General features: G+C 41.2%; 2 protein-coding genes across 7 annotated transcripts; both read right to left on the bottom strand.

The window, feature by feature from the left end:
* Positions 1–2,201: 2,201 nt before the first annotated feature.
* Positions 2,202–24,288, bottom strand: LOC124284564 (carbohydrate sulfotransferase 11-like). Of its 6 annotated transcripts, none has more exons than XM_046720655.1 (3): positions 24,080–24,288; positions 4,911–5,044; positions 2,202–3,782 (listed from the first exon to the last, which is right to left on the bottom strand). In XM_046720655.1, exons 2-3 carry the CDS (start codon positions 5,026–5,028, stop codon positions 2,608–2,610), a joined length of 1,293 nt encoding a protein of 430 aa, XP_046576611.1. In that variant the 5' UTR covers positions 5,029–5,044; positions 24,080–24,288; the 3' UTR covers positions 2,202–2,607. The 6 variants fall into 6 exon arrangements, with proteins under 6 accessions (XP_046576611.1, XP_046576608.1, XP_046576613.1 ...); XM_046720652.1 differs by lacking the exon at positions 24,080–24,288 and adding an exon at positions 10,053–10,536; XM_046720657.1 differs by lacking the exon at positions 24,080–24,288 and adding an exon at positions 10,106–10,529.
* Positions 15,720–17,056, bottom strand: LOC124284543 (keratin-associated protein 10-4-like). The gene is made up of 2 exons (XM_046720619.1): positions 16,603–17,056; positions 15,720–16,123 (listed from the first exon to the last, which is right to left on the bottom strand). Exons 1-2 carry the CDS (start codon positions 17,054–17,056, stop codon positions 15,720–15,722), a joined length of 858 nt encoding a protein of 285 aa, XP_046576575.1.
* Positions 24,289–24,856: the final 568 nt, after the last annotated feature.

Below are 24,856 nucleotides of genomic sequence, written 5' to 3'. Positions count from 1 at the left end.
AGTGTATAAGTGTTGAGTACCAGATGGAAATATGTTATTACCTAAGTACTGCTGTTGTCTACCTAAGGTTACCAGATGGAAATATGTTATTACCTAAGTACTGCTGTTGTCAACCTAAGGTTACCAGATGGAAATATGTTATTACCTAAGTACTGCTGTTGTCTACCTAAGGTTACCAGATGGAAATATGTTATTACCTAAGTACTGCTGTTGTCTACCTAAGGTTACCAGATGGAAATATGTTATTACCTAAGTACTGCTGTTGTCTACCTAAGGTTACCAGATGGAAATATGTTATTACCTAAGTACTGCTGTTGTCTACCTAAGGTTACCAGATGGAAATATGTTATTACCTAAGTACTGCTGTTGTCAACCTAAGGTTACCAGATGGAAATATGTTATTACCTACGTACTGCTGTTGTCAACCTAAGGTTACCAGATGGAAATATGTTATTACCTAAGTACTGCTGTTGTCAACCTAAGGTTACCAGATGGAAATATGTTATTACCTAAGTACTGCTGTTGTCAACCTAAGGTTACCAGATGGAAATATGTTATTACCTAAGTACTGCTGTTGTCTACCTAAGGTTACCAGATGGAAATATGTTAGTACCTAAGTACTGCTGTTGTCAACCTAAGGTTACCAGATGGAAATATGTTAGTACCTAAGTACTGCTGTTGTCTACCTAAGGTTACCAGATGGAAATATGTTATTACCTAAGTACTGCTGTTGTCTACCTAAGGTTACCAGATGGAAATATGTTATTACCTAAGTACTGCTGTTGTCAACCTAAGGTTACCAGATGGAAATATGTTATTACCTAAGTACTGCTGTTGTCTACCTAAGGTTACCAGATGGAAATATGTTATTACCTAAGTACTGCTGTTGTCAACCTAAGGTTACCAGATGGAAATATGTTATTACCTAAGTACTGCTGTTGTCAACCTAAGGTTACCAGATGGAAATATGTTATTACCTAAGTACTGCTGTTGTCTACCTAAGGTTACCAGATGGAAATATGTTATTACCTAAGTACTGCTGTTGTCAACCTAAGGTTACCAGATGGAAATATGTTATTACCTAAGTACTGCTGTTGTCAACCTAAGGTTACCAGATGGAAATATGTTATTACCTAAGTACTGCTGTTGTCAACCTAAGGTTTAATGACTACACAATCTCTTTACAGAAAGTAACAGTAAAATAGTTAGTCAGTAAAGTAAATATGTCAAATGCATATTTATAATATGCTAAGTATGTAAGTTTTATTCCTCGTTGATGAAGAATTGTACTGTTTCCAAGTACCACTGTGAGCGAATAAAGAAAACTGAAAATAATACGGTAACTAAGGCCGAGTGAGTGACTGAGTGTTGTTTAAAGCAATGCCAGGTTGTATCGTGATCAATAAATAACAAAGTGTGTTCAAGAGGGACACGTCAGTTTACCATAGTAATGATCAGGTTGAACACGTAGATACAAATATGATATAATCAGTCAGCCACCGTATCCAGGCAGTTCGTTGATGTAAGTTCATCGTACAGGTATGGCTAGTAGGGCCTGTTTTGGAAATTAAACAAGTCTGAATAGCTTTAAAAATGAATGGAAAAATAGTTTATTGCACGTTGAAGGACAGTGCTAACGATGTTTCATCAAAATGGATGCCGGCTATCAGTAACATTTTATAGGGAATGTAAAGAAGTAAATAAATAAAGCTTGGAAACATTTCAGTGACGTTCAGACATGGAATATTACGGTTGAAAAAATGCAGATAGTTGTCAAGAAATCTATATATGCATGAGAAACTGAGGAATTATCTGCTTTTATGTGCTTCTTCTAAGGTATTAAAATTGATAACTATCAAAGTCATGTTATCCCTAATACATTGATAACACCTGTGAAGATTACTGCATTTTGCCGGTGTCATGTATTGACTGATACTACCAATTCAGGGGCGGTGGGGTAGCCTGATGGTTAAAGCGTTCGCTCGTCACGCCGAAAACCCGAGTTCGATTCCCCACATTGGTACAATGTGTGAAGCTCATTTCTGGTGTCCCCTGCCGTGATATTGCTGGAATATTGCTAAAAGCGGCGTAAAACCAAAACTCACTCACTCACTACCAATTCACGACAGGAGACGGCCTACTCCTGTCTTTATCTAGCATGGAAATATACACCATACAAATAACACACAGCATCATATATCTGAAGTTTCCGATTAATATTATTTTCATTAGTAAATACAAATATATCTATTACAGCAATTTAACATGAAATTGTTGTGCCATAATAAATTAGGTAACGAAACAGCGTCTTTATTGGAACTAACAGACCAGTGTGTCCGGTATGAACATTACAGTCACTGTTGTAACTTGAAACAGTTGGATTGATTCTAATACTTCAGTGATGCCCGAGCTGTTGCCATACACAAGTCAAAATGAAGTAGTCATTCTTTGATGAAGTCGACCTCAAGGTAACAATACCCAATGGATCAAGGAGCACATTGTTCACAAGCAGCGGCTGCCATGCACTTGTTTACATCGTCTCAGACCCTGACTTGGATCGACCTCGTCCATTGAAGGTATTGGCCGATACCACAACAACACATCCTACTACAGGGCAACCAGCTCAAATCCAGGGGGTATATTACTATATCCAAAGTCTTCAAAATCCTCCTTAAACAGATCCATGACAGATCTCAACACGGGCATGGGAATGTGTCTGTACGCAGCTACCAGTGCTTGCTGTCTCTGATGCTTCCACGTCTTTCTCTCAGCCTTAGATGCCGACAAATACGTGTCTAACACAAACCCTATAAACACCTTTCTGGTGATACTGGGCAGTTTTGTCAGCTGTTCAATAACTGATGTAGCGTCTGTTGACATCGGAAGGAAGCCATTCCACTGGAACACAGTCCATAGTCGTCTAACGAGTTCAGTCTTATTTAAACACGGGTGATTAAATCTTCCCAGTCTCAACTGAAAGTTATAGTCGATGAGAGTAGTGAGTTCTTCCTGTACATACGCATCGTAGTCAAACGATTTCATCATCCACTCACGACCAATTCCCTCTAGGATGAACCTGGCGTCATCACTGAACGTCTCCATTTTCCCCACTATGTTTGGCTTGAACTGACACGGGTCACACCTATACTTGATTGGTTGCCAGTGCTCGTTTTTACGTATTTTGGAACCCGAAACAACATTTTCCAGAAACTCCCTGAACGTGACATCATGATGGCATTTCAAAGCATCCTCGGTAATATTTTGTCGTGTTTTAATGATGTTACCAGCGTGTCTCTTCCAGAAATCTGGCAGATACAATTTATCAAGATAAGCTGACCAAAGTCGTGCATATGGGTTCCTTGAAAACATTATGCGAGTGTACTTGTTGAGACTGGCCCCGCTGATCTGCCCCCTCTTCAGCACCGTGGTGTTTGTTGTATTCCCATAATGGACAAACGATCGTGGTATTTCAAAAGGACTGTGGACGTGGTTTGAACCCGTGTCATTGTTCAAATACAGGATCACTCTCTTCCAGAAAGTCGTGCCTATTTTAGCTACTGGGCAGTAAGCCAGATTCGCTCCTTCACTCACATATACCCTCCGCAGCACCCCCTCATTTCCCTCCGTCCATCTGCATCTGTTCTGTAGGTGTTTGACGCGCTGCTGTATCTCTGCTGTAGTCTGATCATGTCGCCCATGCTTTACGTCTTGATGCCGTGCCGTTTGATCGTATGGAGCCCATTCGTTTCTATGAACTGACCTATCATCTCGTGCATCCATGACTGTAAGTACCCAGAAACAAGCATTAGGTAAGAAGAAGAGCAGTGGTCGAGAAAGTACATGAAACACAGTAGTGAGTGAGTTCCTTGGGTTATATTTGTGTTTTCAAAAGAATTTCAGTTATATCAGGGTTCGGATGACGTAACAATCACCGAAAACATTCTTTGAAGGGCAGTTAGAAGTGGAATGCATAAGAAAAGCAAGATTTATGGATGCCAATTTATTTATTGTGAATAACACGTTTCGGAGTGTATGCTTGCTCCTTCATCAGGTATACTCCCTACCATTCACCTGATGAAGGAACACTTTGGTTTACAGAGTAACATCGTAAATATTAGGGAAGAAAATACGTAATAAACAGAACATTTGTCATTTTATTGCCAACTATTTTTCTCATACCGTGACCTTATATTTACACTCATGTAAATATCAACTTGCTCGTCATTTACTGAGATAAACATGTTGGTTTACAACAAGCCCTTATCGGCACTACACAGGAGGTATTGTCCTACAGCAAATCTGTGTCTGGTGTGCCAGATATTTGAGGTGACTCCGATTGCTTGCTGAGAATATCAAACAAACAAAGCACACACAGTTTAGGTATTTTGCAAAAATGAAGTTTTTAAAAAAGATATTATCACAGGGATTTAATAAACTATCAATCTGGGATAATAACAGTTACAGTATCACCACCACGCTTATCTCCAGCCAATGACAGGGCCGCCTACAATGTTTCAAATGTAGATTTCTGACATCAGCAGCTGTGTATTATGAGAATTTTCCTTTTTCAATGCTTAGACAAATCATATTGTGGAAAATGCAACCAGGTAGAAGTATTGCTTGAGTGCTGCTTCCAGTGTTGTTCATTGTATGGACTCAATGTCAAACTTAAGATATTTCCAAATTCAACACACCATCAAAAAATGAAACGAGAAAATAATACCTGCCATATTTATGTAACTTTGTATATACTTATATCTTAACTGTGTATATGCAGTACATGAAAACAGAATGAGTGCAGCTGTTTGGATTGCCTCAAAATGACATTATTCTTCACATAAATGTTGGTGAGAGACGTCCCTGGTTTAGCACTAGAACCAATGACAATGCGTCTCAGCATCAGGCCATACCGTCAGAAATACGCATGTTAGTGAGGACCAGCGTTACTAGAAGTGCTCCGGTCAGGAGGGTGTATCGATGGAGACGACATAGCCTTGGCATCCTCCATACGGACCACAGCTTCACCATCCCGTCTACCCTGGGTCTGCAACATACGTGGTCATCAGAAATAATTATACGTTTTGAATATCTTTCCTGAATCTATCATCGTGGTGTGGAGATGACTATAGGTGTATTTACACAATAAACCTACCTGCATACGGTGGTGTGGAGATGACTATAGGTGTATTTACACAATAAACCTACCTGCACATGGTGGTGTGGAGATGACTATAGGTGTATTTACACAATAAACCTACCTGCACACGGTGGTGTGGAGATGACAATAGGTGTATTTACACAATAAACCTACCTGCACACGGTGGTGTGGAGATGACTATAGGTGTATTTACACAATAAACCTACCTGCATACGGTGGTGTGGAGATGACTATAGGTGTATTTACACAATAAACCTACCTGCACACGGTGGTGTGGAGATGACTATAGGTGTATTTACACAATAAACCTACCTGCACACGGTGGTGTGGAGATGACTACAGGTGTATTTACACAATAAACCTACCTGCACATGGTGGTGTGGAGATGACTACAGGTGTATTTACACATTAAACCTACCTGCACTTGGTGGTGTGGGGATGACTACAGGTGTATTTACACAATAAACCTACCTGCACATCGTGGTGTGGAGATGACCACAGGTGTATTTACACAATAAACCTACCTGCACATGGTGGTGTGGAGATGACTATAGGTGTATTTACACAATAAACCTACCTGCACATGGTGGTGTGGAGATGACTAGAGGTGTATGTATTAGATATACCCACACTTTCCGAGGTGTGCCGCTCAATACCCCTACTGTTTGAGTCGTGTGGCCTCCGAGGCGTTAGCCGAGGAGACCACACGACTCAAACAGTAGGGGTATTGGGCGACACACCGAGGAAGTGTGGGTACATCTGACTTATACCTCACTTCTGGTCGAGTTACGAGTTTATTATAACACTTTATGTTCTAATTATGACAAATTTTTTTATTTCTTTTCTATCTGTTTCAGTTATTTTTAGCCCACTGGTTAAGACCCTCAAATGTCCCGCGTCTATAGTCTGTTTGCAGTGAAACCTACCGATCAATTTCACTTTAAACAAAAAAGTACTCAAATAAGTGAAATTAAGATTGCGAATCTCATAATTTGACCTTGCCAAATGAACATCTCAGAATTATATTCAACTTAGAATAAAATTTGTTTAACAAATGATCATAGTTTCAAATCAATATTATTGGTTTGTATTACAATTTTAGGGGGGTAAGTGCAGTAGTTGGAACAGTGAAACAAATGCCCGTGCGGTACGTAACAAGCGTTAACTTCTACCAAACCTGCATGTTCTGGGTGTTTCATTTAATGCGCATACCCCATTGTAATACAAACCAATAACAGCGCTTTGAAACTATGATCGTTTGTTAAACAACTTTTATCCTAAGCTGAATATAATTCTGAGATTTAAATGTTCAATAGGCAAGGTAAAATTATGGGCATTTTCTATCTTAGTTTCACTTTATTTGATTTACTTTTTTAAAGTGATATTCATCGGTACGTTTTCACTGCAAACAGACTATAAGCAGTCGATTGCACGTGCATGCACGGGCTTGCACGATTTCCCACGATTTTAAACACCAGTTCGGGCGCGAGAATGACTTCAAGTAGCCCCAAATATGCGCAATATTACTGATAATTGACATTTGTATGGGCAGACCAATGCGCATGCGTTCTCTGACTCGCATGTGGCATAGAAAACATTTGGAAGATCACACGTTCGTTCGCAAGGGATGCTGAAGAGTGGACAGAGGATTTTCTTTCTCAAATTGACAGTTCGTTAGCGTCACATTTCGACCTGGAAGATTTTGAAACAATCGAAATCTCAATGTGAGTCCATTGAAATAAAATTATATTTCGCCGTTTGTTGTGTCTTTATTGCTTCGGTATACCCTAGTGAAAAAGTGTAGGTGTATCATTGATACACCTACACTTTTGACAGGTGTACCGGTCAATACACCTACACTTTTAACAAAGGAAACCATGGCAACGAGACCGGAAGCGGGGTATAATTACACAATAAACCTACCTGCACACGGTGGTGTGGAGATGACTATAGGTGTATTTACACAATAAACCTACCTGCACACGGTGGTGTGGAGATGACTATAGGTGTATTTACACAATAAACCTACCTGCACATGGTGGTGTGGAGATGACTATAGGTGTATTTACACAATAAACCTACATGCACATGGTGGTGTGGAGATGACTACAGGTGTATTTACACATTAAACCTACCTGCACTTGGTGGTGTGGGGATGACTACAGGTGTATTTACACAATAAACCTACCTGCACTTGGTGGTGTGGAGATGACTACAGGTGTATTTACACAATAAACCTACCTGCACATGGTGGTGTGGAGATGACTATAGGTGTATTTACACAATAAACCTACCTGCACATGGTGGTGTGGAGATGACTATAGGTGTATTTACACAATAAACCTACCTGCACACGGTGGTGTGGAGATGACTATAGGTGTATATTTTACACAATAAACCTACCTGCACACGGTGGTGTGGAGATGACTACAGGTGTATTTACACAATAAACCTACCTGCACACGGTGGTGTGGAGATGACTATAGGTGTATTTACACAATAAACCTACCTGCACATGGTGGTGTGGAGATGACTATAGGTGTATTTACACAATAAACCTACCTGCACATCGTGGTGTGGAGATGACTATAGGTGTATTTACACAATAAACCTACCTGCACAAGGTGGTGTGGAGATGACTATAGGTGTATTTACACAATAAACCTACCTGCACATGGTGGTGTGGAGATGACTATAGGTGTATTTACACAATAAACCTACCTGCATACGGTGGTGTGGAGATGACTACAGGTGTATTTACACAATAAACCTACCTGCACATGGTGGTGTGGAGATGACTACAGGTGTATTTACACATTAAACCTACCTGCACTTTGTGGTGTGGGGATGACTACAGGTGTATTTACACAATAAACCTACCTGCACTTGGTGGTGTGGAGATGACTACAGGTGTATTTACACAATAAACCTACCTGCACATGGTGGTGTGGAGATGACTATAGGTGTATTTACACAATAAACCTACCTGCACACGGTGGTGTGGAGATGACTATAGGTGTATTTTACACAATAAACCTACCTGCACACGGTGGTGTGGAGATGACTACAGGTGTATTTACACAATAAACCTACCTGCACATGGTGGTGTGGAGATGACTATAGGTGTATTTACACAATAAACCTACCTGCACATCGTGGTGTGGAGATGACTATAGGTGTATTTACACAATAAACCTACCTGCACAAGGTGGTGTGGAGATGACTATAGGTGTATTTACACAATAAACCTACCTGCACATGGTGGTGTGGAGATGACTATAGGTGTATTTACACAATAAACCTACCTGCACACGGTGGTGTGGAGATGACTATAGGTGTATTTACACAATAAACCTACCTGCACATCGTGGTGTGGAGATGACTACAGGTGTATTTACACAATAAACCTACCTGCACATGGTGGTGTGGAGATGACTATAGGTGTATTTACACAATAAACCTACCTGCACATGGTGGTGTGGAGATGACTATAGGTGTATTTACACAATAAACCTACCTGCACATGGTGGTGTGGAGATGACTATAGGTGTATTTACACAATAAACCTACCTGCACACGGTGGTGTGGAGATGACTACAGGTGTATTTACACAATAAACCTACCTGCACATGGTGGTGTGGAGATGACTATAGGTGTATTTACACAATAAACCTACCTGCACATGGTGGTGTGGAGATGACTATAGGTGTATTTACACAATAAACCTACCTGCACATGGTGGTGTGGAGATGACTATAGGTGTATTTACACAATAAACCTACCTGCACATGGTGGGTGGAGATGACTATAGGTGTATTTACACAATAAACCTACCTGCACACGGTGGTGTGGAGATGACTACAGGTGTATTTACACAATAAACCTACCTGCACATGGTGGTGTGGAGATGACTATAGGTGTATTTACACAATAAACCTACCTGCACATGGTGGTGTGGAGATGACTATAGGTGTATTTACACAATAAACCTACCTGCACATGGTGGTGTGGAGATGACTATAGGTGTATTTACACAATAAACCTACCTGCACATGGTGGTGTGGAGATGACTATAGGTGTATTTACACAATAAACCTACCTGCACATGGTGGTGTGGAGATGACTATAGGTGTATTTACACAATAAACCTACCTGCACACGGTGGTGTGGAGATGACTATAGGTGTATTTACACAATAAACCTACCTGCACATGGTGGTGTGGAGATGACTATAGGTGTATTTACACAATAAACCTACCTGCACATCGTGGTGTGGAGATGACTACAGGTGTATTTACACAATAAACCTACCTGCACACGGTGGTGTGGAGATGACTATAGGTGTATTTACACAATAAACCTACCTGCACATGGTGGTGTGGAGATGACTATAGGTGTATTTACACAATAAACCTACCTGCACACGGTGGTGTGGAGATGACTATAGGTGTATTTACACAATAAACCTACCTGCACATGGTGGTGTGGAGATGACTATAGGTGTATTTACACAATAAACCTACCTGCACATGGTGGTGTGGAGATGACTATAGGTGTATTTACACAATAAACCTACCTGCACACGGTGGTGTGGAGATGACTATAGGTGTATTTACACAATAAACCTACCTGCACATGGTGGTGTGGAGATGACTATAGGTGTATTTACACAATAAACCTACCTGCACACGGTGGTGTGGAGATGACTATAGGTGTATTTACACAATAAACCTACCTGCACATGGTGGTGTGGAGATGACTATAGGTGTATTTACACAATAAACCTACCTGCACGCGGTGGTGTGGAGATGACTACAGGTGTATTTACATATTAAACCTACCTGCACGCGGTGGTGTGGAGATGACTACAGGTGTATTTACACATTAAACCTACCTGCACATCGTGGTGTGGAGATGACTACAGGTGTATGAACACACCTTACCTACCTGCACGTGTTACAGAATCTGAATCACTGTTCTATTCCGCGATGTCCCTTCCTGCATAAATTGATTGTGTGTGGGCCTCACGTGTTCCTGACAAGTGTCGGTAGTTCATACCGTTAGAGATACAGCTGCATCCATGTTGTCAACTCACGTATTTTCTCCAGTGGTTTGTTCGTGGGGAAATTCCTGTCACTACAAATTCCTCAGTGTATACGTCTTGTAACAAATTGCCCGTCCGTTTATACATATCGGATTATCTATGACGAATCTGTCATATACAATTGTACACGTGTTGTATTGCAATGTTTTTTGCTGATGTTTTGTTTCCTTTTTTCCATTCTGCTGTACGGAACTGAAAATCAACAATCCTCCAATCCATATACAGCTTATTTCTAAATGTTCAAAGTGTGATATATTGAATCTATGTGTACAGTTCAATATTACTAAACATGTGCTGTTTCAAGGCCAGATATTGACGGTCGATCTATTTGTATATGAAACCCATGACGTGTTCCAAGCAGGTCCCGTATGATCATTTAGTAAACCCACATGTTGCATCCATTGATTCCTTTGTACAGGTAAACTTAACCCATGTATTGAATACTCTGTATTGATATTAAGTTCATAGTGTACGCGGTTGAATCATTCTATATGTTTATCATTAGTCCATGGTATGCATGTATTGAATCATGTGTAAAAAAAGCTTTAGTCCATAGTGTGCATGTATTGAATCACGTGTAAACATAGCTTTAGTCCATAGTGTGCATGTATTGAATCACGTGTAAACATAGCTTTAGTCCATAGTATGCATGTTTTGAATCACGTGTAAACATAGCTTTAGTCCATAGTGTGCATGTATTGAATCACGTGTAAACATAGCTTTAGTCCATAGTATGCATTTTTTGAATCACGTGTAAACATAGCTTTAGTCCATAGTGTGCATGTATTGAATCACGTGTAAACATAGCTTTAGTCCATAGTATGCATTTTTTGAATCACGTGTAAACATAGCTTTAGTCGATGGTGTGCATGTATTGAATCACGTGTATACATAGCTTTAGTCCATAGTGTGCATGTATTGAATCACGTGTATACATATTTTAGTCCATAGTATGCATGTATTGAATCACGTGTATACATAGCTTTAGTCCATAGTGTGCATGTATTGAATCACGTGTAAACATAGCTTTAGTCCATAGTGTGCATGTATTGAATCACGTGTAAACATAGCTTTAGTCCATAGTGTGCATGTATTGAATCACGTGTAAACATAGCTTTAGTCCACAGTATGCATGTATTGAATCACGTGTAAACATAGCTTTAGTCCATAGTGTGCATGTATTGAATCACGTGTAAACATAGCTTTAGTCCACAGTATGCATGTATTGAATCACGTGTAAACATAGCTTTAGTCCATAGTGTGCATGTATTGAATCACGTGTAAACACAGCTTTAGTCCACAGTATGCATGTATTGAATTACGTGTAAACATAGCTTTAGTCCATAGTGTGCATGTATTGAATCACGTGTAAACATAGCTTTAGTCCATAGTGTGCATGTATTGAATCACGTGTAAACATAGCTTTAGTCCATAGTGTGCATGTATTGAATCACGTGTAAACATAGCTTTAGTCCATAGTATGCATGTATTGAATCACGTGTAAACATAGCTTTAGTCCATAGTATGCATGTTTTGAATCACGTGTAAACATAGCTTTAGTCCATAGTGTGCATGTATTGAATCACGTGTAAACATAGCTTTAGTCCATAGTATGCATTTTTTGAATCACGTGTAAACATAGCTTTAGTCGATGGTGTGCATGTATTGAATCACGTGTATACATAGCTTTAGTCCATAGTGTGCATGTATTGAATCACGTGTATACATATTTTAGTCCATAGTATGCATGTATTGAATCACGTGTATACATAGCTTTAGTCCATAGTGTGCATGTATTGAATCACGTGTAAACATAGCTTTAGTCCATAGTGTGCATGTATTGAATCACGTGTAAACATAGCTTTAGTCCACAGTATGCATGTATTGAATCACGTGTAAACATAGCTTTAGTCCATAGTGTGCATGTATTGAATCACGTGTAAACATAGCTTTAGTCCATGGTATGCATGTATTGAATCACGTGTAAATATAGCTTTAGTCCATAGTGTGCATGTATTGAATCACGTGTAAACATAGCTTTAGTCCATAGTGTGCATGTATTGAATCACGTGTAAACATAGCTTTAGTCCATGGTATGCATGTATTGAATCACGTGTAAACATAGCTTTATTCCATAGTATGCATGTATTGAATCATGTGTAAAAATAGCTTTAGTCCATAGTATGCATGTATTGAATCACGTGTAAACATAGCTTTAGTCCATAGTGTGCATGTATTGAATCACGTATAAACATGGCTTAATCACATGGCTTCATTCCATAGTGTGCATGTATTGAATCACGTGTAAACATAGCTTTAGTCCATAGTATGCATGTTTTGAATCACGTGTAAACATAGCTTTAGTCCATGGTGTGCATGTATTGAATCACGTGTATACATAGCTTTAGTCCATAGTGTGCATGTATTGAATCACGTATATACATATTTTAGTCCATAGTATGCATGTATTGGATTGTATACATAGCTTTAGTCCATAGTGTGCATGTATTGAATCACGTGTAAACATAGCTTTAGTCCATAGTGTGCATGTATTGAATCACGTGTAAGCTTTATAGCTTTAGTCCATAGTCCATAGTGTGCATGTATTGAATCACGTGTAAACATAGCTTTAGTCCATAGTGTGCATGTATTGAATCACGTGTAAACATAGCTTTAGTCCATAGTATGCATGTATTGAATCACGTGTAAACATAGCTTTAGTCCATAGTATGCATGTATTGAATCACGTGTAAACATAGCTTTAGTCCATAGTGTGCATGTATTGAATCACGTGTAAACATAGCTTTAGTCCATAGTATGCATGTATTGAATCACGTGTAAACATAGCTTTAGTCCATAGTGTGCATGTATTGAATCACGTGTAAACATAGCTTTAGTCCATAGTGTGCATGTATTGAATCACGTGTAAACATAGTCTTTAGTCCATGGTATGCATGTATTGAATCACGTGTAAACATAGCTTTTAGTCCATAGTATGCATGTATTGAATCACGTGTAAACATAGCTTTAGTCCATAGTGTGCATGTATTGAATCACGTGTAAACATAGCTTTAGTCCATAGTGTGCATGTATTGAATCACGTGTAAACATAGCTTTAGTCCATAGTATGCATGTATTGAATCACGTGTAAACATAGCTTTAGTCCATAGTGTGCATGTATTGAATCACGTGTAAACATAGCTTTAGTCCATAGTGTGCATGTATTGAATCACGTGTAAACATAGCTTTAGTCCATAGTGTGCATGTATTGAATCACGTGTAAACATAGCTTTAGTCCATAGTATGCATGTATTGAATCACGTGTAAACATAGCTTTAGTCCATAGTGTGCATGTATTGAATCACGTGTAAACATAGCTTTAGTCCATAGTATGCATGTATTGAATCACGTGTAAACATAGCTTTAGTCCATGGTATGCATGTATTGAATCACGTGTAAACATAGCTTTAGTCCATGGTATGCATGTATTGAATCACGTGTAAACATGGCTTTAGTCCATAGTATGCATGTGTTGCATCATCTGTATACAGATCCTTAGTTCCAAAGTCCTTATTATGATGATTTACCTTCAGATGCAAAGCTATATCTTTGATAGTCTAGTTGTTTTACTGTCCTTCGTCGTTTTATACTCCAACTTTGTGTATTGTGAATGCATAATTTGTTGCAGTAACGCTATGGCTGAAATACTGCAAATGTGACTATTGATTGTAAAGGCCGGAGTGCAAACTTTAATAATTCCCATGGGTTTCCAATTGGCTTCTCCTCAACAGTGCAGATCATATCTGCCCGTGAGTGACAGGGTCCCGTTTCACAAAGCTCTCGTAAGCCTAAGATCTCGTAACTTTTCTCGTAGCAATCGAACTTCCTATACTGTATCATAGACTTACGACAGTCGTAGCCCTACGATAGCTTTGTGAAACGGGGCCAAGGACTGTATCGGCTACGGGTGTGTAATTTACAACTAGAATAAACATGTGCCTTATACTATAATATAGTTATTTCCAACATCCCTTTTACTCGATATTTTGAAGCACGTGTAGTAGTAACTGGTTAAGATGTTGATACTGATAATAAACATGCTAAACAAACATCACCACCTTCAGGGAGAATAAAATGTTCAGCATGGTGATGTCAGCATGAAATAAGTGTACAGCCCTAATCCTGCGCACCAGGGGGTCAGGGGAGTGGGGAAGGGGTCATTTTTACTGCCTGCCTGGGTACAATAATATATTATGAAACCCGTTTCCTCTACTAGAAGACTTGATTTCAAAAAGAGAAATATATTTTCAAAATGTATGTTTTGTATACTGTCTGCATCAATTAGTCTTCGTAGCATACTTCTTTAGAACTATGGCCTAAATACATCAATATTTCATGGAATGTATTTGAATACTGCTTTGCTTTGCATCGAAAGACAGCTCTGATAAGGCAACATGGCCATACCCCATTTGTGTATTGGTTGGAACCCTGGACTTTAATTCACTCTCTTTAGTCCATACTATGCATGTATTGACGTATATCTAGGCCGTAACATGCATGTGTTTAATTGAATCACGTGTATGCATATCTTTAGTCCATAGTATGCATGTATTGAATTGAATCACGTCTATGTATATCTTTAGTCCATAGTATTGACTGATCTGTATGCATATATTTAATCCGTAATATGCATGTGTTTACTTGAATCACTTGTAAACATATCATTTGTCCATAGTATACATTGAATCATCTGTATGTATACATACCTTTATTAGTTCATAGTATGCATTTGTTGAATTGAATCATCTGTATGCATATCTTTAGTCCATATCATGCATGTATGGAACTATTTGTATACATGTATTGAATCATCTGTATACATATCTTTAGTCCATATCATGCATGTATGGAACTATTTGTATACATATATTGAATCATCTGTATACATATATTTAGTCCATATCATGCATGTATGGAACCATTTGTATACATATATTGAATCATCTGTATACATATCTTTAGTCCATATCATGCATGTATGGAACTATTTGTATACATGTATTGAATCATCTGTATGCATATCTTTAGTCCATATCATGCATGTATGGAACTATTTGTATACATATATTGAATCATCTGTATACATATCTTTAGTCCATATCATGCATGTATGGAACTATTTGTATACATGTATTGAATCATCTGTGTACATATCTTTAGTCCATATCATGCATGTATGGAACTATTTGTATACATATATTGAATCATCTGTATACATATCTTTAGTCCATATCATGCATGTATGGAACTATTTGTATACATATATTGAATCATCTGTATACATATCTTTAGTCTATAGTACTGCCAGAAACCCGGTAGTCAGGATGTCCCATATGACTAAGGTAGCTAACCGCAAGACACACAACAAGCACCGACAGCCAATTAACTCCCATGAGCTTAGTGAACAGGCAGCTTGGTGGAAGGCAGGCAGCCTGGCAGGCAGGCAGCTTGGCCAGCTAGCCTTGGCGGTGCAGGCAGGCAGGCAGCCCAAGGCAGGCAGCTTGGCAGCCCAGCAGGCAGGCAGGCAGCCTGGCAGGCAGGCAGGTAGGTAGCTTGGTAGGCAGGCAACCCCTGGCTCAGGCAGCCTGGTGGGCGGGCAGGCAGGCAGGCCTCAAGGCAGAGCAGGCAGTAGCCAGGCAGGCAGGCAGTGCTTGGCAGGCAGGCAGGCACAAGGCAGGCAGGCAGGCTTGAGTAGGCAGGCAGGAAAGTATGGTGGGGTGGGAGTCGCTTGGCAGGCAGGTAGGCCTGCAGGAAAGCCCAGCAGGCAGGTAGCCTAAGGGGCAGGCAGGCAGGCAGGCAGCCTAGGTAGTGTAGTGAGTGGAGTAGCCTAGCTTAGGTGGGCAGGTAGCCTACAGGCAGGTAGGCAAGGTAGCCCCATGGTGGGCAGGTAGCCTGAGGCAGGTCAGCCAAGTAGGTAGGTAGCTTGGCAGGTGGGTAGGTAGGCAGGTGCAGGTAGGTAGTGTAGGTAGGCAGGTGGGTGTGAAGCTTGGTAGGTGGTAGGCTTGGTGGTAGGTGGCAGTCGGTAGCAGGTAGGTGGTAGGAAGCTTGGTAGGTAGGTAGCCACAGGTGGGTAGGTAGGTGGTGGGTCCAGTAGCTTGGTGGGTAGCCAGGCAGGTAGCTTGGTAGGTAGGTAGGTAGAGAAGCTTGGTAGGTAGGTAGGTAGGTAGGTGGTAGGTAGGTAGGTAGCTTATGGGTAGGTAGGTAGGAGCTTAGTTGGTAGGTAGGTAGCTTGGTGGTGGTAGGTAGTTTGGTGGTGGGTAAAGCCAGGTAGGTAGGTAACCCGGGTGGTGGTGGTAGCTTGGCGAGGTAGGTAGCTTGGTAGCTTGGCTTGGTGGTAGGTATAAGGTAGGCAGCTTGGCAGGCAGGCAGTGAGCTTGGCAGGCAGGCAGCCTGGCGAGGCAGGCAGGCAGCTGGCAGGCGTGGGCAGGCAGCCTGGCAGGCAGGCAGGCAGCCTGGCATGGGCAGCATGGGCAGGTGTGGTAGCTTGGCAGTAGGCAGGCAGCCTGGGCGGGCAGGCAGGCAGCCCAGCGGGCAGGCAGGCAGCCCTTAAGGTAGGCAGCCTGGCAGGCAGGCAGGCAGCCTGGGCTGGAAAGGCAGGCAGGCAGCCTAGCTTGGCAGGCAGGCAGCCTGGCAGGCAGGCAGGCAGCCGGCAGGCAGCCTGGCAGGCAGGCAGGTAGCCTGGCAGGCAGGCAGGCAGCCGGCTTGGCAGGTAGGTAGGACAGCCTGGCAGGCATTTAGCCTGGTGGGTAGATGGGTAGCTTCAATGGGTGGGAGGTAGCTTGTGGGTGGAGTAGCTTGGCAGGTGGGCAGCTTGAGGTAGGTAGGTGGGTGGCTTGGCAGCCTGGCTGTGGTAGGTAGATAGCTGGATGGCTCCAGTATGTAGCTTGGTAGCCAGGTAGCTGGTGGGTAGCCAGACAAAGGCAGCCAGTGCAAATGGAGTAGCTCAGTGTAGCAGGAAGCCAAACAGAGCCTGGGCAGGTAGGCAGGGCCAGAGTGAAGTGGCTGGAGTGTAGCAACAGGCTTGGTAGGTGGGTGGACAGGTGGGTGGGTAGCTTTGTGGGAAGCAGGCAGCCTGAGCAGGTAAACACATGGGTAGCCAGGTCAGGTGGGTGGCTTTGCAGGTGAGGCAGATTATCTTGGTGGTGGGTAAAATAACCTAGGATTGTCTGGTCCAGGGTAGATGCTTGGGTATGTAGCTTGGTAGCTAGGTGGCTTACTAGGTAGGTATATACGAAACCAAACTAACCATACCAGCAGGATGGGAAGACTATTACATAGCGTTCATCACAGCAATACCAGTTGCCAAGTCCGGCTGCACGACTCTCATTTCCTCCTCTAATCAACACGGGTCATGTCTACAGTCAAGTGTGGAGGATACCAGCTGGGCTGTTTCTGAAGGGGTCACTGTGATGTCTGTCAGATGACGGGCTGTTCTGAGTGTCACATGTGCCGCTCAGTGGGGTAAGCCTTACTTATATGGCCAGCTGTCTTGAACACATACTGGACAATACACCGGTAGTATCGGATTCCTGTGTACTTCTTGATCACCATAGAAGTCTCAAATTGATTCTTATTTCAGATTAGTTGTCAGGTCCAGATGTTGGTGTCAGCCATGACCTTGGAAATTCGACGCTGCCACAGCTGGAAGACCAAGAAGGTGGTGTAGGGATGGTGCAGGGGGAATTCTGTGGTTCATGACCTACTCAGTAAAGCTGACGTTTTGGAGATACTGTACACTCTTCATGAAAAAAGAAACGCACAATGCGATATATTTTGACAGCATTAAGACAATTCCTATGTTTGCATTCCGTTAATCATATCGTGGTTGTTGTGTAGTGCGCACAAAACGTATCCCATAATGTGTTTGTGAACGTTTGTCATAAAAAATTAAAACGATACATGAAATGTGCATGCAGAAAACGTTTTCCACGTAATGCACGTGTCATATATCGGAAAAATGAGTGGAGGCATCCACTATAAAAGGCCAAACCAAATTCATTATTTCATTACGAAATTGACGATGTAAACGAAGCTAACAATAATGCCAAGATTGATTGCTACTGACCAAACGCCATTGGCCTTTGGAAGCAGGGGAGTCCCCAGTCTGCCGTTGCAAGACACTCTAACGTCCACCACTGCACCACATCTCGATTATGGCATCGATATACCAGCTTCAATTCGGCCCAGAAGTGGCAGACCAAGAGTGACCACTCCTGACCCGTGACCCGATTCATCCGGGTCTTTCACTTACGTCACCGATTTGCTATAGCAACGGACACTGCAGGACAGGTGCCTGGTCTTCGAAGAATTTCCTCCCAAACCATCAAAAATCGTCTGAGAGAAGTGGGAATTCGAGCATATCGACCAAAAGTTGGACCTGTCCTGAAACGACTACACCGACAAAGACGTGCCCAATGGTGCAACAGGGTACAGGGGGAGGAAGCTGTTTCTACGCAACGCTCGACCCCACACAGCTCGTATAACAGGGGCTTATCTCGCCAATGCAAATGTCAATGTCCTTCCCTGGCCCTCCAAATGGCCTGATCTGAACCCGATTGAGTATCTATGGGACGAACTTGATCCGTAAAGGTCACCATCGTCCTCAGACACTTGCAGAACTTGCCAATACGTTGTAGGAGGAGTGGTGAAGAATTCCCCAAGCAAACATACGACGACACCATGGCGGTGTCGAGCAGTGACGGCTGCAAGGTGTGGTATCACCAGGTACTCACCTGAATGCCCTCTTGTGTCTACACATGTGCAGTGAGTGAACTGAATTAATTCTGACAATGAGAACAACACATATGTTCATCCTTGTGTCGAATTTCGGTCATCTATGTTCAAACTTAATCGAATTATGTACACTGAAATATGTACACTTAATACATTTCATTATTTTTTTCGTCTGCGTTTCTTTTCTGTTTATAAGAGTATATGTGTTATGTCATTAATTGGCTTTCCTTTATACATATGTCCTTTTACCCAATGATGAAAGCATACTTTCGCAGACGTAACAAGACTTGCATGCCTATATGTCAGACAAGTGCACTGACATAGGACTCCTCAATGTCAGATTGCACAGCAAAAAGCTCTTGTCAAATTATACGTTTTCATGATCATGTCTCTCCTGATATAGGTACCTCAAACTGTAATACATTTGGTATATCACGTCGAGAGAAGTTACAGTTACAAATATATGATACACAAACCACAATGGTGGTCGCCAACAACATCCGCGATAACATGGCTTCATACATTTCTAGGCGCCATAGGTGATTAAATTGTTTAGGTAATGTATATGAGGTGTTCTGTTGTGTAACCCACAAAATGATTGATTACCATTATATTACAGACGTTTCCCACGACGTTCCAAGATATACCTGGTAGAAACTCATTTAACATCTACGTGAAAGTGCATTGCAACACTTCGACCAGTTATACACTTATCTCTCAATCCGGTTGTACATGGAAATGGTAATCTTTATTGACAACGTGAAGTTTCGGGTGAGCCAGACATTGTTATTTGTGTCCATTGGACAAACCAAATATATATACTCTTAAAAAAAAACCAACTTGACATGGTGTTTTGGAGTTTACTTACTGAGTGCATATAACTGATTCAAACATGACATCATTGCTCAGTTACCGTAAAATCATCACTTTACAAATTTCCAGAAAGTGTTTGGTAAAACCACAGAGGGCTATTAAAGCAACTTGGTCAGAGTAAAATGTCAGTACCTTGTGTGACCACCATGAGCATCGATAACAGCTTGGCAGCGGTGACCCAAAGAAGAAAAGAGATGCCGAACGCAGTCTTGAGGAATGTTTTGATACTCTTGCTGAAGTGCTGTGTGCAGTTCTTGTAGTGTCTGAGGTGGCCGATTACGCTGGCGCAAGCGTCGATCAAGAGTATCCCATAGATGTTCAATGGGGGACAAATCCGGAGATCGAGAAGGCCAAGGTAACAACTGAACATTGTTTTGCTGGAGGAAGGCATGTCAAACACGTGCAACGTGAGGTCGAGCATTGTCATGCTCCAAAGATCAACCGTTGACGTTGATGTAGGGAACGACGTGACGTTGAACTGGTCTTCTGGCAAAAAGTCTGGCTTTCCTTAGCCAATTGCGCACTGTCTGGTCGGAGATTCGGCGCATATAAACGGCCGATGGCGTTGTGTCGTTGAGTTTCTGTCAGTCTTTTCATTCTCGTGTCGTCTATAGTGGCTTAAAGCAATGCATGTGGGTGTCCCTGATGTGACCTTTAAAAGCCTACATTCATAGGCTTCAGCTCGGGGTGATACACAATTTCATTATGCTCGTGCATTTCATTTAGGGTGCGTTTTAGCGATTCACTACAGACGTGAGTGTAACGTTACGTTTTTTGTTTAACGTTTCTTTTTTCAAACGTTTTGTCGTCGGCAACCATTCCCCCACATGCTGGGATTCAGCATGGATTGGTTTGTGTCAAATATTTTCCAAAAATTCAAATTTGTCCTATGTCAAGTTTCTTTTTGTTGAAGAGTATATAATTCTGGAAGAAATATTATCACACTTTTGCAAAATGTCTGAAATTATGGTGGCTGATTAGGGGCATTGATTTCTCGCCTTAAAATTCGGGGGCGAGAAAGCGAGAAAGCGATATCACGAGACGCAGCCACCATATGAAATAGATAGTTGTGAGGAATGCACTAGTGTAAGACGCACACATCGTTCTGGTAGGATAACTGGCTCCAGCTTATGTACAGCTTCCCACTTTAACGAACTTGGCAGTCACACATTATGCAGATGGAATACGACACAGTACAGCTGATGTACAGACAGTCATTCCTGGGCTGTAGAAAGGGTTATACTGAGCTTTAGAGACGTGGAATTGTTGGTACGTCTGGTCCCAGATTTCATCCTCAGTTAACAAACCGGTCTTATATATTATTGCATTATGTGATATGTCATTTATACCACGTTCTTTGACATACAATACACATATCAATATGGCCTTGATAGAACGCACTGTCTCTGGCTGCATTTACTCTCAGGTTGTTTCTGACTTTATGTGCCTGTGTTAACTTTTCCTAGATCATTTGTCGAATCTGACAGAACTATTTTTCCAAGAACATAGGGCATGTCCACTACAAATGTTTTCATTCTGTTCCTTAAACTTAAACAGTAGTATCATTTGTCTTTTCCCGATGATACACCACCTGCATTAAGGGACGTTTATTCTTCCAGCTATCGGCGGAAAATCGTAAGTGTATGTATTCGTGGATCTAGTTCCGTACAGGAAGCCGACCATCACAATAAGTGTAGTGAGACGAGACAGCATTACCTGATGTAGATAAACACCAAAATCTCGGACACAAGGACAAAGTCGCACGACAATACGCGTCGGTTTGGCCTGCCCGTCTTTCAGTGAAGTTAAATGACAAGTAATCTTTCTCCCGAAGTCCTTGCCTTGATATGACCAAAGATAGGGGACTAAGGTCAACAGCAAACACAGACACAATCATTTTTTTGTCACAGAGACACTTGGTGTCCGGTAATAACCGACAGTTCTATCACATGTCCGTAGGAGCATATAACACAATATGTGGGAAGTTATTATATCGCACGAAAATTTAAATCTATAATTAGATGTTCATTCATGCTTTGGTTAGAAACGTGTGTTACTCAAATTTAGGGATATCTACTGCAGTGAAAGGGTAGCTTCTCCAGCAATTCACGCAGAGCTCTCGCCAACTACAGTCTGAGAGTCTACCAATACAGATTCTACTACTACTTGTCGTTCTTTAACGCCACACTCTGCAATGTTCCACCTATATGACGGTGGTCTGTAAATATTCGAGTCTGGACGACACAATCCAGTGACTGACGTCGTAAGTGATCATCGCTCTACGAAACCAAGTCAGCGAGCCTGTCCACCCAATGTCGTTAGTCGCCTCATGCGGGAAGCATGGGTTACTGAAGACCAATTCTAACCCGGATCTTAATGGGTCAGAATATAGAATCAAGGACATTACGATTGTAGGAAAGATCGCGATCATTTGGATTGAGTGTACCCTGCCAGATTTGACTTGGTTGCCACTCAAGCAAATGGTTTAAGTTCATTAGGAATAGTAAAATATAGCGTTATGTGTTAGTCCTCGAGTTTCATATTTCACTGTTTATTGTTCACAGTTGGGACTAGCTGTGTGTATAGCATCACTGTCACACGATATCATTATGAACATACACAGGGCACTGAAATAGGCGGATATTGTTCTATGCAGTACACTGCACGTATGGCAAGCCATTCTCGTATTTAGTAGAAATTCAAGATGTCTTCAACTGTTTTGAATACTAGTATATCTGCATTCTATTTAAAGATATCAATAATGTCCTAAAGATATCGGTAAATAATTGAGGATATCTTTAATTAATTTCTGATATCCAGCTAGAATTACAGATATCTGCAACTTTGTGTGCAGACTCTTTCAGTGTTGTCACAACCCCTAGTGTACAGTACACAACCCTGTGCACTTAAAAGAACCCACGAATCCGTTGGTATATGACCAGATGGTGGCCACATGAATACGTGCAAACACCTAGTTGCGGGTACAGCAACGTGCAGTGAACTTGGACAAAATACTGTGACTATTTGTCCCAGTCCACCCAGCTGTGAATGGGTACCTCGTTAGGATGAGAAAGCCACAATAACTCGGTGCGCCTAGTGGCTGCAAGAGTTGTATACTCCCCAGGGAGTTGAGATTGATAATACGATGTGCCATTGAGATTGACATCCAATGATCGAGGGAAAAACAAATATTAGCGCCTTGAGCAAGCACTAGTTGCCTGTATATGTGCGCTATATAAGTATCTTATAATAATAATAATATATAGATTTCACGAAATACGTTTATGTGTTTCAGATATCAATAAAACAATGACGGTCATGATACAAGTTAATTCAAGATATCTTTACAACAATTTAAGATATCAGTAATTTCTCAATACGTTATCTCATGAGATATCTGTAATTCATTTCAAGATATATATAATTCAATTCAAGATGTCAGAAATGTTTTCAAGATGTCATTAATATGTTTCATCATATCCTTTATTCATTTCTCGATATCATGAATTTTATTGCAGATATCAAAATTTTCTCTATTCGAGACATCTTCAATTCAATATATCTCTATTTTCGTTCAAGATATTTTAAAACAATTTAAGATATCAGTATTTCTTATAATGAATGTGAAGCGCCATAAAATATATAACCCGGTGTACGGTGTGCCCTGTTTGTCAAATATTGCGTGATGTTACATTCTATTTTTGTTACTAAATATTATTTATGACTACTAATTCACTTTTCAACTTTAGTGAGTATATTGTGGGGTTTCAAATTGCTGACTGGAATCTATGACGGTAATTCTGGAGGTTGTTGGTGTTTTTTTGATTGTCGTTGAAATGTTTAATTACACTGATATGAATATATGACTTGATATAAATGGGAACAAAATTAAAATTTAAAACAAAAATAGGCGGATAGGTACGTGCACAACATAGCTGTTTGTCACATTATAAACTTATAAAAAAAATGGGGCCACCTCATGTAAGAGCTTGTGCACAGCGTAATATTACTCCAAACTCAAACAACTGAAGTTTCGTGCCATGCATTCTGTGCACCCCGCATCTCCAGAACACATCAAACACTCACCGATGTGTTTAATACAGTAAGAAGTATCACACAATGTGAAGATGTGACTAAATCTCTATACTTACATTACTTGTCACAGTCGGTGTCCTTCAGTGTGCTCTCCACTCATCAGTTCTACGCCATCCCAAAGCGAGGTGTTGGCAAAACGTTGAACTTTTATATCACTGGTAGCATGTACCAAACAAAAGTAGCGGTTAACAATGTGTATGAAAAAAATGTAACCAGCTGTCAACATTACACACTTTCTAAATACCAGCGCTACAACTGAAGGTGCAGTTATTCCACAGCTGGAATAGAACAGATCAATGTCGCTCACATCAACAGACTCATTAAAATAGCTCAGGATCGGTAACCAACGATTTCAATCAATGAATGGGTTATGGTCATCCACTTGTTAAACACATGCGTTGTTAAATTAGTATTAGCATTTAAAATTAGAATGGATCAAAGCAGAAGGGGGTGGGGGTTGGGGGGAAAGTACTGCCACAGTCAGGCTGGTAAGGTTCATCATAAGTCCAGGGGCCTTGCCCCCTACTCGCAGCCCCCTCAGCGAATGGGACTTCTCCCAGGGAGCGCTGCCATGTCGAACCCACCAAGAACTTTGGGAATAATGTAAAGATTCCCCAGCACTGCAGCCTCCTGTATTGCCCAGAGTGTCGGAAGGGCAGTGTTCTGACCAGGAAATCATTGTACTCTCCCAGAGTCAGTTAAGAGTTTGAGAGGTACCAATCCTAACGCACCAAGAACAATGGGGAGTCGGACATTGTAAGTGTTTGCCCTGTTCTCCAAAACACAGAAACATCAATTGTTCTTTGCTGGTATAAACGATTTATCCCTTAAAC

Source organism: Haliotis rubra, unplaced genomic scaffold (genome assembly GCF_003918875.1).
Source record: "Haliotis rubra isolate DU_JTF1 unplaced genomic scaffold, ASM391887v1 Scf339, whole genome shotgun sequence".
NCBI classification, from domain to species: Eukaryota; Metazoa; Mollusca; class Gastropoda; order Lepetellida; family Haliotidae; genus Haliotis; species Haliotis rubra.
The sequence above is the reverse complement of the archived record's forward strand: the minus strand, read 5'-3'. Positions and strand labels throughout refer to the sequence as shown.

Bases quoted from the DNA above. Each gene is read 5' to 3' on its own strand.
- LOC124284564 (XM_046720652.1), bottom strand. The intron at 3,783-4,910 runs GTATGGCCTGAT...GGGTACTTACAG, and splicing joins TAACATGCGTATTTCTGACG to TCATGGATGCACGAGATGAT.
- LOC124284543 (XM_046720619.1), bottom strand. From the start codon at position 17,056: ATGCCTGCCAGGCTGTCCTACCTACCTGCCAAGCCGGCTGCCTGCCTG. The intron at 16,124-16,602 runs GTTACCTACCTA...TACACTACCTAG, and splicing joins AAGCTACCACCACCACCCGG to GCTGCCTGCCTGCCTGCCTG.